Source organism: Schistocerca americana, unplaced genomic scaffold (assembly GCF_021461395.2).
Source record: "Schistocerca americana isolate TAMUIC-IGC-003095 unplaced genomic scaffold, iqSchAmer2.1 HiC_scaffold_342, whole genome shotgun sequence".
NCBI classification, from domain to species: Eukaryota; Metazoa; Arthropoda; class Insecta; order Orthoptera; family Acrididae; genus Schistocerca; species Schistocerca americana.
Genome location: NW_025726063.1, coordinates 69,468 through 83,988, shown reverse-complemented (window position 1 = coordinate 83,988; position 14,521 = coordinate 69,468). Strand labels below are relative to the sequence as shown.

At 60.0% G+C, this 14,521-nt stretch overlaps 1 protein-coding gene across 1 annotated transcript; it reads left to right on the top strand.

Annotated features, from left to right (window-relative positions):
- The first annotated feature begins 8,725 nt into the window (after positions 1-8,725).
- Positions 8,726-13,704, top strand: LOC124580698 (nucleolar protein dao-5-like). The gene is made up of 3 exons (XM_047131276.1): positions 8,726-9,864; positions 10,390-10,773; positions 13,500-13,704. The coding sequence occupies exons 1-3, from the start codon at positions 8,726-8,728 to the stop codon at positions 13,702-13,704; spliced, it is 1,728 nt and encodes a 575-aa protein (XP_046987232.1).
- Positions 13,705-14,521: the final 817 nt, after the last annotated feature.

Sequence of the window (14,521 nt, the reverse complement as noted above, 5' to 3'; positions counted from 1 at the left end):
CGCCCCCCCGCCGCCGGCGCCGGCAAGCTTGAACGAGCCGGACGCGCCCTTCCCCTTCGTCTGCACCAGCTCGCCCGCCACGACGGCCGACTTGAGGTACTTCTTGATAAACGGCGCCAGCTTCTCCGCGTCCAGCTTGTAGTGCGCGGCTATGTACTTCTTGATCGCCTGCAGCGACGACCCGCCGCGCTCCTTCAGACTCTTGATGGCGGCCGTCACCATCTCAGAGGTGCGCGGGTGCGCAGGCTTGGCGCGCGGCTTCTTCGCAGACGACGCAGACTTGGCCTTCTTCGTAGTGCCGGTGGCGGCGGGTGCCGCAGCAGTCTCGTTCGTAGCCGCCTGATCTGCCATTTCGACGACGCGCGTAACACACAGCGAGAGCGAGCGGGACGGCAGGCACGCAAGCACAGCACAGCAGCAGAGCAGAGAATCACAAGGCCCAGCCAGTGTCGCGGGCGGGCGCGGACGGCCGAGAGAGCGGCCGCCACTCTGCGCGCCGCCGCGCCGCGCCTCCCGCGCTTGCTACCGCCCAACGTCCGACAGCCTGTGCGGAGCAGCCCCAAACCTGCGCCACAACCGCCCGCGCCTTTCAAACCACCGAGGATGGGGCTACACACAGCCACACCACAGTCGCCAACCAGTCGCCACGGCAGCGCCGCAAACCACGGCCAAACTGCAGCTACCGCGCGCTACAGCCTGGGTCGGCCCGCCGAGAATCGCCGCCCCCGCCCAAATGCCGCCCCCACAGCCCCAGCCGACGACCCGCCACAATGGCCAAACCTTCGGCAAAACTCCCACACCGTCGCCGCGGCAGCCCGGCCAGCGCGGCCGGCGCCACAGCCACACAAGCCGAGGCGTGCGGCGATGACGGCCGTGCAAACGCGCCTCCGCCGCCCCATCGCCTTCCGTCGCCCTCCCGCCGTTTCCCGATCGGCCCGCAGCCGTCGGGCCACATCGCGCGCCGTCCTCCTCCTCTCGCCCGCCAACATTCACAGCCGTTTCTCAACAATTGCCCGCCGCAAACGGACGCCGCCTGCGCAACAGGCGCCGCCGCCCCTCGCCGCTTCCGACCCAACCCCTCGACCGAGGCAAACCGCAATCCGAATCTACAGACCAACCCAATCTGCCGTCAAGCACACACGACAGCCGACCTTACACGTTACGCGTTACACATTACGTTTACACGTCTACGTTAGGTTAGGTTAGGTTAGGTGGACGTGGGTTAGGTTAAGGGGACTTGGGTTAGGTTAAGCGTCAAACTTAGGTTAAGCATTCAAACACGTCAGGCGTCAGAGGTTAGGTTAGGTTAGGTTAGGTTACACGTTAGGTTAAGGGGTCAGTGCTAGGTTAAGAAGCGTCAAACGTAGGTTAAAAAAGCGTTCAAACGTGAGGCGTGAGCCGGACAGCTTACCTTACGTAGACGTTAGGGGCTCACAGGCTGAGCTCACCTCGCCACACCACAGGTTAGGTTCGGTTCGCTCGGCTCAGCGTAAAGCGCCGAGGTCAGGGTTACGTTCGTTCACCTTCGGGCGCCACACTTTCGGTTGAAAGGTCGCGACGGGACGACGTCGGCAGGCACGCCGCAAACGAACAAAAACGTACAGACGACGTCGGAAACCGCCGACAGACGGGGGAGCAGCACGACCACGACCAGACACCGAGCGCGAACGAGACACACGCGAACCACCCCCACCGGCCAAAGGGCACCACACAACAACCCAGAGCACCACGTGTCGACACCAGAGCAACCCGCCGCTCACGCGACATGGGCTGGCACCGAAGGGCAACCGCCCGCAACTGCGCTTTCCGCGCCGGCCCGGATGCACGTCGTGCTACAACAACACCACTACCGTACACAGCCGCTGTTCACAACATCACTATCAATGGCGCGCCCGCGGCTCGCCGCCGTCGCAGTCGCAGCCCCAACGCCAGCACTTTTGCACCACCATTCACACGCACCGCAACACAGCTCGCCGACACAGCCGAACAAAACAAACACCACACAACAACAGCAACAACGCCGCCGCCTCTACTTGTGCCGGCGACCCACCCCGCCGATGGCGCACCTTTCGCCAGCCGGCAATCGACACACACGCACCCACCCACCGGGGCCCAGTGCAAAAAAAAACACACAAAAACAAAAAAACCAAACAACACAAACGACACGGGAAGCGCACACCGCCACTTCGCGCGCACGCCACCAACCAGTCGTCGTCTCAAAATAACAAACACAAACAAAATAAACTAACAACTAGGGCAACACAAAACAAAAACGCCTCGCACGAACCGCCCACAAAAAGGACAAGCACACGCACAGCCTCTGCTGACGACCACGACGCAGCGGCACGCTGCTCCTGTCCCGCGCCCCGCGCCCCACTCGATTCACAACTCACGCGACACCGTCAACGACGGGCTCGCTTCCCGCAACCTACCACCTTTCCGCCACGACGCACAGCCCCAGCCAGCCCCACCCGACGACGCCCGTGGCAACGACTGCACTTTCACCACCGCCTCCCCCTTCCCCCCCCCCAAAACACACACACACACACACACACACACACACACACACACACACACAGCCAGCCAAAAACGCACTCGCGACCCACACATGCACGTGCATCGGCACACGCCAACCAGTCAACGTCGACAACCACACGCAAGGCTCGAAACGAAACCGGCGTCCTTCCACGTTGCCATCACGCTACGCGACACAAGACACAAGGAACCAACACAACAGCCGGCCCCACTAATTCCCACTCTCACGCCGCAAAAAGCACACCGAAACCGCCAAACGCACGCACATTCCCCTTCGCACTGACACCACCGACCGGCTCGCTACCACACACCTCTCGGCAGCCGTTTCACGCCAATTCGCCACACAGTCGACAAGCGCCCGCCCTGTACGGCACACGCAACGACGCAGCGCAGCAAAGGGCGCCCGCAACACATACCTCTCCGCCGCCCGACGCGCCAACCGCCACACCACACCGCCAGCCACTCGCAAATTGTGCACTGCCACCAGCCACACGTCCAACACGCCGCGCCGCCTCCGGCCACCCGCCAGGGGGCGCTCACGTCCGCGACAACAGCGCGGCCCGCCGGGCCGGGCCGAACCGAACCGAGCCGCCGCTGCTCTGCACTCGGCACGGCCACACCCTGCTGCAGACCGGGCTCGTCTCTCTGTACGCGTCTGCCTGCGCATCAACACAACACGACCTTTTATATTTTTTTTTTTCCTCTCTACCGCCATCCCTTCTTCTCGCGTTTTACTCGTTGTTGCAGCAGCGGCGCCACACCTACACATCCACAGCCCCAGCCGAGCCGGCCTCACCTCAGGGCCCGCCGCCAGCGTCTCCTCCTCGGGCACAGGTGCGGTGCTGTGGCCGCCCATCCAACCGCATTGCTGGCCGTCCAGCCACCAGGCGTTCCCACTGCCGCGAGCCACGCCGCGCACCGACCCTGCTGCAGAAAACGAAGCATAGCCAGAGACCGACCGATACACAAAGCAAGCCGTCGCCTCGCCTCTTGTCCTTCCTGCCTTCCTTCCGCCCCCGCCCTTCTCACACCACCGCCTCTCCACTTTCGCCCCCCCCCCCCCCCCTCCTTTTTTTTTTTTTTTTTTTTTTCTTCTTTCTTTCTTTCTTTGGCCCTCTCTCCTTCCCGCCATGGCGGTTACGGCACCGCCTGCAGCGGCAGATTTTTTGCGCCCACACGCCTACTCCTACCACCATTAACCTTGCCCTGCCCTGCCCATCAACGTCGCAGTCGAACCGACGCTTGCCAACACACTGCCCACGTTCCTTTCTCTTTTCGGCCTACGCCCATTACGCGCCGCCGCCACAGCACCTTCCCTTCCCACAACACACCGACGTCATCACACGCACCCAAAACAGGGGCCACGACCGTGTTCCTCGCCCACTCCCATCCCGCACGGTACGCACATTCCCAACTACTACCGCGCACCCTCCCTTTCCAATCTGTGTGTCTCTGTGTCTGTGTCCTGTCCGCGCGTGACGCCTCTCAACATCCGCCGTCCCCCGTCCCCCGTCCCGTTTTCGCCCCCATGCCGTCGTCGCGCCGCCTCCTCCCCGTCCACCGCCGCCCCTGTCCGCCCCGCACCACACCATACACCGCTGCTTGTCCCGGCCGTTGCCACCAAAGGCGCCGACCGCAAACGCGCCACGCCGCAGCCCCCGTGCGTCTCGCGCTCGCTTGCATCTCCGTGCCGACGCTGCCTCTCTTCCCACTCGCACTCGACCTCGACAACACAGTCTTTGGCTCCGCCACTGCGTGTTCCGGTGGTACGCACGCTGCAACACGTATGTATTCATTACCAGAGCGATGGCGAGGCATGACAGCATCTCTGTCTGACCAGAGAGTTCTTTATCGCTGCTAGTCGGCGCTTGGACCGCGCCAGACGACAGTAGTGGCACGCACCGGGTCGCCAGGAACAGTTGTTATATATATTGTAGCGCGAGTCGGGAGAGGTAGTAGTCGGTCGACAGTAGTAGCGGGTGGACGGTTGTACTGAGCGGGCGTCGGCGGCGTGCTCTGCTCGTCTCGCGACTCTGGTCACGGTTCGGGACGATGTATAGTATATTGTGTTATAATCAAAAAGGTGGTGTGACGCTGCATTGCGCAAATCTGATAACGTATGTTCATTGTACTTATTTTGTTCAACAACAAAAGCCCCACTATTACTGTTTTTCTAAAGTAACTTTTGTCTCTTAACGAAAAACATTCACTTTTTAAAGACTACGTCCTATGGCATTTCCCTCCAAGGAGTGCAATTAATTACCAGCCAGCACTCATTCATTGCACACAGCTGTGTAAGGGGTATCTACAATTGAGGAGCGGATATAAATGCAATTTTTTTTTTGTTTTTTTTTCTTTTGTGTGTGTGTTGTAACCTCCCAGCAAAATTTAAAATAATGGACAATGTTATTTACGGATGCTAATGGACATTGCGCTAATTGTAACCTCGCCCACAATGAGAGGTATTGAAAATGGCAACAAAAATGTGAAATTCGCAATCTGACTCAAATATAAAGTCTTCACACAACATTTAAAAAAGTCCGTTCAGTGACAAGAAACTTCAATTAAACCGAAATATCGGTCTTTGGCCCTGTGCAAAACAATCAGAATTAAAGTCTTACCTCCGAATAAATGGATGTCACATTTCTGCTCTGGTTGTTGCGCAGCGCTTGGAGGAACTGCATTGCAAATAATAATATTCTCTCTTTTTTTTTGTGATTTTAGTGACATTTTTCTTCAAAGAAGTGGAATGAAATGTGAAGTGCAACGAACTCTTTAGTTCAATAAAAAATTAAATGTTTGAAAAATGCTTTTGAAATAAAAATTATTATTGGGGAACTTGTTGGAGAATAATTACAATAAATACAATTTTTCATTATCTAATGATTATATTAATTAACAGTATACCTTATTCACCATCTTGACCAGTGTTGCCGACCGCCTACATCACAACAACCGCACTCGGCTGCTACTACTGACCGACCGCTCTGCATGACGACTATTAGCGTACTGCACGCGACGACTACTGACTGACTGACTGACTGACTGAGAACCGCTCGCAACACTCGCGCAGTCCAGCGCAAACTCTCTGGTCACAGATGCTACAATGTCTCGCCATCGCTACTATGTTACATACGTGTTTCAGTGTCTTTTTCATTGGGGTAACGATCTTTGGCTCTTTTTATTCTGAATACAGGGCCAAAGGTCAACGCTGCTGCCCTTATACAATTTATCAGGTTTCATTATGTCTGTTGCAATGTTACATACGGTTCACTCTTTCATTAATATTATCGTTGGGTTTGTTTTGTAGGGACGTTAACATTCTGGCACATTTTTATTATCATCGGACTCTCTGCTATTTGTGCAGGGAGGTTATGCCTGGGTCCATTTCCATTTCCATTTACATTTTAATATTGATAGACTTTTTGTTTTCTTTTTTGTTTCTTGTTGTTTTTCCTTCTTTTTTTTTGTTTTGTTTTTCCCGCTCTCACCACCACCGCCGCATCACGCCTTCCGTTTTCTTGGTTTCTTTTCTGTTCTTCAACTGCTTCAACATCACCGCGCCCCATTTCCACACCACAGCCATCAGCCTCCAAGACGGGCGGGCGCAGTGTGCCATTTCCGGCGCACAAGCACACCCGTACGGTACTCTCCTCGCCCCCACGCCACCAACAACACAGCGACCACGCGGCTTTCAGGCATGGCACGGCATGGCACGGCACGGCACGGCACGGCACCGGCGAAATGCGCCGCCCCCGCCCCTCCGCGCATCCGTCCGTCTCGCCACGTTCACTGACAGCCGCGTCTGCGGCTACACCACGACAACCACAACACAACACCGCTCCCCTCCCTGGCAACTCACATTGTTTTTCTCCTCCTCTTTTGCACAAACCACAACGCCGAGCACAGGCGCAAGCCACCCACACCCCGCGCCCCTCCCCGTCCCGTCTTTGGCCGCCGCTCCTCGTTTCCTCGTTTGCCCCCTCCCATCTCCCGAAATGCCATGCCAGCAGCGTTACGCATGCCCCTCCCCTGTCCACACAACACTACCGCCTAACGAACAGCCACATCCAGGGCACGCCCACCTCCAAACACTGCCAATTCACGGACGCACGCACACACACACACACACACACACACACACACACTCACTTTCTCGACACCTTTCTGTACGGAGGGTGCGTCATCTCGACCGTGACAGAGTGACGGCAACTATCGACGATCCATTTCCCCCCACTGGTAAAACATGTCCACTAACACCTACATACATCATTCAAGTACACAGACAATAGCATACACACAATGGGAGGGCACACGAACATGGACGGCACGGCACTGTCATACACTCTTCCTCAGAACCATATCAACAAACGTTACGTACATCCGGGAAAGCGAAAGCGAACGCGAAAGCGAAAGCGAAAGCAAAAGCAAAGGCAAAGCCCAATGCAGCCGTCAAAGGTAACGTTCACCACGGCAGACACTTGCAGCCGCGCCGCCGTTAAACGCATTTCAGTGCGGCTCCAATACGCCTCCGACACGGGAACGTTCCGTTGCTCTACGAATGCGTTTCTCCCCTTTTTCCCTTCCTCTCTCTTTTGCCCCCCCTCCTTGCACTCTTGCCTCATTCCTCACGTTCTGCCCAGACATTCCGACCGATCAAAGTCAACCTTTCGTTACCGTTCTCAGCGCGACGGTGTACAACAGTATGACGGGTGTGCCCAAGACTTCGGGTTCAGTTGCGTGACGCCGGTCTATCGCGCCGATCGACAGTTACTCAGGGGGCGACGGATCGGACCACGTCACCGACACACAAAACACTTTCAAACAAACAAATACATACCGGATGGACACAGACAAACACGTGTACAGACATTCGCCAAACAAACGACCGCCGCCGCCGCCGTCGTCGTCTAGCGTGCATCTTGAATGACGACATCGGTGTGCGTGCGTCGTACGCAATCAGTCAGACACGGCTATCAAACATCAGAGTCGAATGGTACATCATCGTGCGTGTCGCCGTACACGTACAGTACAATACAACAACAATGCGTCTTAATGGCACGTTCATTTCAACGTCACTCACACACCTCCACGCTGCAGTTACGTCGCACCATTGTCAAACTCGGCGTACAGCAAAGGGAATAGTGGGCGGCAAAAAAAACCAAACAAAAACACTTCACATTTCACCCTCGCCATGTATGATGTGCAAAAAAAACAAACCCGCAAACGGCCGTCGTTACGGTGACACAAAAGTCGCCGATCGCACTGTCCCCCCTCGCAGACGGGTAACACACACACCCCAACAACACCAATGGGTCAAAAACCACGCCAACGAGGCGTGCCACCATTCCACGCCACGGCGACCAACCTCGTGGCCGTACCCCGCGCAACACGCTTTGACGCGCCCCCCCACCCACAATCAAAATGCACACATACATCACAGCCGTCCACACAAACAACAACAACAATTCCGCCCTTCCCGCAAAAGGCAAGTTGGTGGCCCTGAAAAGGGCCGTTTTGCCGCTCTCGCAACGGAGGAGCCTTCTCCATCCTTCCTTCCATTCCAGAGCCACCTCCTTACTTGGAGCTCGTGTACTTGGTCACCGCCTTCGTGCCCTCGCTCACGGCGTGCTTGGCCAGCTCGCCAGGCAGCAACAGCCGCACAGCGGTCTGGATCTCGCGGGACGTGATGGTCGAGCGCTTGTTGTAGTGCGCCAGGCGAGAAGCCTCGGCCGCAATGCGCTCGAAAATGTCGTTCACGAAGCTGTTCATGATGCTCATCGCCTTCGACGAGATGCCCGTGTCAGGGTGCACCTGCTTCAGCACCTTGTAGATGTAGATGGCATAGCTCTCCTTCCTCTTGCGCTTCTTCTTCTTGTCGCCCTTCGAAATGTTCTTCTGCGCCTTGCCAGCCTTCTTGGCGGCCTTCCCGCTAGTCTTGGGCGGCATCTCGAACCAACGTACGGCAGCAGCAACACCAGTAGCAAGCGCTCCGCTCTAGTCAGCGTCTCCCCACACAGTGGCACCCGCCGCCAGCCGCCGCCGCACCTTTACCAGCTCGCCCTGTTGCGGCCGCCGACCAATGGGGCGCGCGCGCAACCGGCCGCCGCACCCGAGCCCATAAAGCACCCCCACCCCGGCTGCGCCGGCACGACGCACGCACGCGACGCACGCACGATTGCGGTTCGAGATGTCGATGAGAGAGGATGCTTTACTTGCGAAGGGTGTGGCGGATCGCCGTCCGTCGGGGCCAGCTCAGGCGACTGAGTTGATCCCGGTGGCGGCCCCATCCGGCCCCCCACTTATGACGAACCGGCTTTCGACAACTGACGCTGACGGGTTTGACTCATCGGATTTTGACGCGCACCCTCGTGATCGAGTGTTCATTCTCATGAACAAACTCGCCCACGGGGGCCCCTACCCTGGTCGAGAGGACGACGAGGCGGCTATTCTCGCCTTCTGCAACATTCAGAAGGCTGCCGCTCTACCGCACACGAGGCAGCATGTGTCGGGTGTGCCACCGAGAGCCCCGCCGGTCGCATCGCACGATTTTGCGGTCCCGGCGGTGGCGGCCTCGGCGGGAGTTGCGCCGCTGGCCTCGACCACTGAAGAGGTCGATGTGCCCCCGGTTGCCCCCCTGGCCCCGGAGACACGAGAAGAGCCCGTGGCTGCGCTAGCTGCAGCTACCGAGATGGCGGACATGGACCTGCCCGACGCAAATCTGGCTGAGGCGATTGCCGAGTCGGAGCGCCGTGACACCGACCTTGACGCTCCCCGCGCGCCCAGAAAGCGGCGGGCTGTGACGCATGACGACTCTGACACTCCCTCTCAGACATCTGAAGGAGCGAGGCCGCGGAAGAAGGCCACCAGGGCCTCCCGCACCTCCACCACCGAGTCTGGGCTGACTCTCGCGGGCTCCTCCCGGAGCACCGCCGCGCAGAAATCGACGAAGACCACGCGGCGGCCCACTCGTTCACCTGCTGCTTCCCGACAGCCGGACGAGGATGGTTTTGTCGCCCCGCCCCGGCGGCACACTGCCAGGGCCGCTGCGCTGCAGCTACCGACCCCGCTGCCGACCGCCAACACGTTTGCGGGCGTCAGCGACGATGCGATGGAGGATGGCGCCGCGCCTCCGGCGCCGGCCCAAAAGAAGCCGCCGCCTATAGTCATCCAGTGGGCTGGCGAATACAAGGAGTTCCAGCAAAAACTGGACAGGGTGGCCACGTCCGCCACTGTCAAGAACGCTGGCCGTGACCTTTACAAGGTCACAGTGTCGACCAACGAGGAGTACCGCGCGGTGATGGACGCCATCTGCAAAGATGGCCTCCCGTGCTACACGCACCCCTCCGAGCCGCTCAAACTTCTGAAGGTGGTATTCCGCCACCTTCCCCTCAAGTTTGGTGCGGACTACCTTCGCGAGGAGCTCGAGGACCTAGGCTTCGGCGTCCGGTCCACCGGACTAATGAAGTCTCCACGTACGCATCGCGACATGCCACTGTACCAGGTTGTCCTCGTTGACAACCTGGAAAATCGGAAGATTTTCCAGGTGCAGCGGGTCGGCCGTGTCAAGGTCGCAGTGGAACCTCTCCGGGCCAAAGGCAAGAGGGCCCAGTGCTTTTCCTGCCAAAGGCTCGACCATGTCTCCCGCTACTGCTCCATGTCGCCCCGCTGCGTTAAGTGCGCGGGCGGGCACGAGAGCAAGTCTTGCGGGCTTGCCAGGGAAGACAAACCGACGTGCTGCAATTGCGGCGGCACGCACGTTGCCAGCTATCGAGGCTGCTCGGCCTTCAAACGGGGCCGAAATCAACCGGGGGGAGGGACCGCTCCTTCTCGTAAGGTGCACCCGTCCACCAGCTTTGCTGCCGCCACCAAGGGAGGACCAGCTTCCGCCACCCGAAGTTCGGCGCAGGTGGAGCGTGAGCCGCGGCCACCGACCGCGCCGTCCACGGCTTCGCCCGTGGGGGTGGCAGCCCCCGCGACCACGCAGGGCGCGCGGGCTGCCGCCCCGCGCAGGCGTCGCCGGCGTGCGGGCCGGGCCACCCCTGCCGCTGCCCGACGGACTGTCGAAGACACTCTGCCGCCGCAGAGGACGACGCCTCGTGCTGCGCCGCGACCGGCTGCCGATGCTCCGCGGCAGTCGCCTAGTACGGAGCAGCCGCCACCGGCCGCCCCAGTGGCGGAGGCCGCCCCAGCGGCCCCCACCGCCCCCATGGCCACCGACGCAGCTGAGCTCCGATCGCTCTTGCGGTCGTTGAGCCAGCTGCTCGAGCAGCTCCCGGTGCTCGTCACCGCGGTCACGTCGGCCCTTCAGGCCGGCGTTGCAACTCCGCCGTGCCATGGATAATCGCCATATCCATGGCCTCACCGTTTGCGCCTTCAACGCAAACAGCTTGGTCCCCCAACAAGGGGAATTCAGGGAGTTCTTGCGCGACGAGGCAATTGACATCTGCCTCGTGTGCGAGACCTTCCTGAAGCCGGGAATACACGTGAGGGTGGCCAACTATCGGTGCTACCGCACCGACAGGCTGACCCACGGCGGAGGGACGGCCATCTACATCAAGGCGTCCCTCAAACATCACGAAGTCCAGCTTCCGCCCCTCGCTGCAATGGAGGCCACTGGGGTGGCTGTCACCACGACGGCAGGGGTCATCACCTTCGTTGCGGCCTACAGGCCGCCGAGGGGACTGCTTCAGGAGGCTGACGTCGACGCCCTGCTGGCACTGCACGGGAAAGTCTTCATTGCGGGTGACTTGAACGCCAAGCACCCTCAGTGGAACTCCCGCATCACTAACGCCAGCGGCCGCCGCCTCCTTCGCGTCACGCAACGGCATGGTGCGATAGTACTGGGGCCTTATGAGCACACCGTCTTCCCCCATCGCGGCCAGTCTGACGTGCTCGACATCGCCGTGCTCAAAGGTGTTGGGCACTTCACGTCCGCCACCGTTAGATGTGCCATGTCGTCCGATCACCTCCCGGTGGTCTTCGACATGGACGTCATCGGTGCATCTATGCCGTCCGACCGACACAACTTCCGAGGCATAGATGAGGCGCGCTTTCGTGTCGAGGTCCTCGACCGCCTCGAGGGCGCGCCCGATCCCGCTGTGCAAGGGGCTGACGAAGCGTTGGCCTTCTTCACGCGGCACACACTGGCTGCAGCGGAGGCGGCCACCCCCAGGCGGCCAGGACGGCCGCGAGAGATGTCGCGCCAACTCCCGCCACACATCCTCGAGGCGATCACAAACAAGAATCGCCTCTTTCGGGAGTGGCAGCTCACACGGCTGCCTGACACGAAGCGCCGCCTCAACAGGGCGCGGCGCGAGATTCGGGCCGCCATCGACGACCATCGTCATCGGGACTGGGCGGGTCTTGTGGCCACTCTTACAACGACGGACGGCAGCGCTTGGCGGACCGCTAAGCGTTTCCTTCGTCGTCGTCAGCGAGTCCCACCTCTCCATGTGGGTGCGGACGTTGTCTGCGAACCAGATGCGAAAGCAGGCATCCTCGCGGACACGTTCGCAGAAAACTTTCAACCTGCTGATGGCGTGGTCGATCCCGATCACGTCCGTCTGGTGGCAGAGCGCCTGCCGGTTTTTCTCGCTGCGCGACAGGAAGACGACGTGATCGAGCAAATCACAGCCGAGGAAGTGGACCTGCAGCTCCGTCGTCTCAACCCGAAGAAGGCGGGTGGCACGGATGGTGTCACCAACTGCCTGTTGCGGATGCTTCCGCCGGAGGTACACCAATCTCTGGCGGACATCTTTAACAGTATCCTCCGCTCTGGGACCTTCCCTTCCGCGTGGAAACACGCGGAAGTGGTTGCCATCCCCAAGAGCGGCAAGGATCCACGTCAGGCCGCGAACTACCGGCCGATCAGTCTGCTCCCGTCCCTCTCAAAAGTGTTTGAGAGGTTGTACGCGGAGCGGCTGCTGCGCCACGTGACGGAACAGCAACTCATTCCCGAGGAGCAGTTTGGTTTCCGGTGCGGCCACTCTACCACGCAGCAGTTGCTGCGTCTCGTGGAGCAGGCGATGCGAGCGCTGGAGACGCGGGAGTACCTAGGGGCGGTGCTTCTCGACGTCTCCAAGGCCTTCGACTGCGTGTGGCACGACGGCCTCGTGTACAAACTTTTTGCGCACGGGGTACCGACGTCGCACGTAGTCCTGCTGCGCTCGTATCTCTCGGGACGCACTTTCCACGTCCGAGCAGATGGAGGCACTTCCACCGACCGGCGGATTCGAGCGGGGGTGCCGCAGGGGTCGGTCCTCGGCCCCCTGCTGTACTCCCTGTACACCGCCGACGCCCCGCGGGTGGCACGCGTGGAGTTGGCACTTTATGCCGACGACACGGCGTTGTTCACCCGCAGCATGAATGCGGCCGAGATGCGCCGTCGCCTCCAGCTCGGATGTGACGTCCTGGGCGCCTGGTCCACGAAATGGCGCTTGAAGTTCAACGCTGCGAAGAGTCAGGCTGTCATCTTCAGCAGAAAGAGGCTGCCACCGGACCTACCGCCGGTCACGATCATGGGGGGCCCCATCCCCTGGTCGCGGACCGGCAACTACCTCGGGGTGACGTTGGACAGACACCTGACGTGGCTGCCACACATCCGTGACGTCCGAGGGCGGGCAGTGGGGCGCCTTCGTGCGCTTTACCCACTGCTCAACCCGTCATCGACTCTCCCTCCACGCCATGGCCTCACCATGTACCTGTCCCTTGTTCGGCCGGTACTGGAATACGCGGCTGTGGTGTGGGGTAACGCGGCCGCGACGCACATTGCGACGCTCCAACGACTGCAAAACAGGGCGCTGCGACTAGCGCTACACAAGCCACCTCGCTATCCGACGAGGCTGCTCCATGAAGAAGCTGGGATCCCCTTCCTCCGGGATCGCTTCCGGCAAATCGCCCGGCAGTTCTACAGCAATGCAGAACGGTCTGGCAGCCGCTTGATTCGTGGTCTGGGCCGCCAGGTCCACCACAGGCCAACGACTCGTTGGCCAGATCTACTGCGAGAGTAATTATCTCTCGCCGCCCGATGTCGAAACAGAGGGCGTCACAATGAACGACGCCCAGCGAGGACAGCTCACCCTGTTAGGTCCACTGCACCCACTAACGAGGTCCCCGCAGGAACAGCAGCTCCGCTGCTTAGACTGCCTTTACACCTGGCTTATGTAGCCAGCGTTTTAATGCGAGTGCGAGTGCGAGTGCGCCGGCACGCACTCCGCTGCTCGACTCGCTGCCGCTCGCACCGGTCGTTTTCGTTTCCGTTTCGTGTGCACCGTCGCTAGCCCATCGCCATGTCCGGACGCGGAAAGGGAGGCAAAGTCAAGGGCAAGTCAAAGTCCCGCTCAAGCAGGGCTGGGCTCCAGTTCCCGGTCGGCAGAATCCACCGCCTCCTGCGCAAGGGAAACTACGCAGAGCGCGTCGGCGCCGGGGCGCCCGTCTACCTCGCCGCCGTCATGGAGTACCTCGCGGCTGAGGTGCTCGAGCTGGCCGGAAACGCGGCCCGCGACAACAAGAAGACGCGCATCATCCCGCGCCACCTGCAGCTTGCCATCCGCAACGACGAGGAGCTCAACAAGCTCCTGTCGGGCGTCACCATCGCACAGGGTGGTGTCCTGCCCAACATCCAGGCCGTCCTGCTGCCAAAGAAGACCGAGAAGAAGGCCTAAAGGAGGCCAGGCAATCGCAGCGCCGCGTGCTCCCCTGCACGCAACGCGCTTTGCCGGCTCGGCCCACAACAATCGGCCCTTTTCAGGGCCACCACACAAACCTACGTCCAAAGCAAAATTGCAGTCGTCCTCGCCGCACCTTGTTTTGTTTTAACTTTGCACTGTCACAGCACAGCCGCCGCCGGCGCACGTCCGCCATCTTGTCGCCCACACAGCCCGTGTGGCCCAACACACACACACACACACACACATTTTGCACGGTCGCAGTCGCCTTCCAAACCGACAACGGCAGCAATAATGACCATTGTTAAAGGGAGGCG

Bases quoted from the DNA above. Each gene is read 5' to 3' on its own strand.
- LOC124580698 (XM_047131276.1), top strand. From the start codon at position 8,726: ATGTCGATGAGAGAGGATGCTTTACTTGCGAAGGGTGTGGCGGATCGC. The intron at 9,865-10,389 runs GTGCTACACGCA...CCCGTCCACCAG, and splicing joins ATCTGCAAAGATGGCCTCCC to CTTTGCTGCCGCCACCAAGG. The intron at 10,774-13,499 runs GCTCTTGCGGTC...CTGGGCCGCCAG, and splicing joins GACGCAGCTGAGCTCCGATC to GTCCACCACAGGCCAACGAC.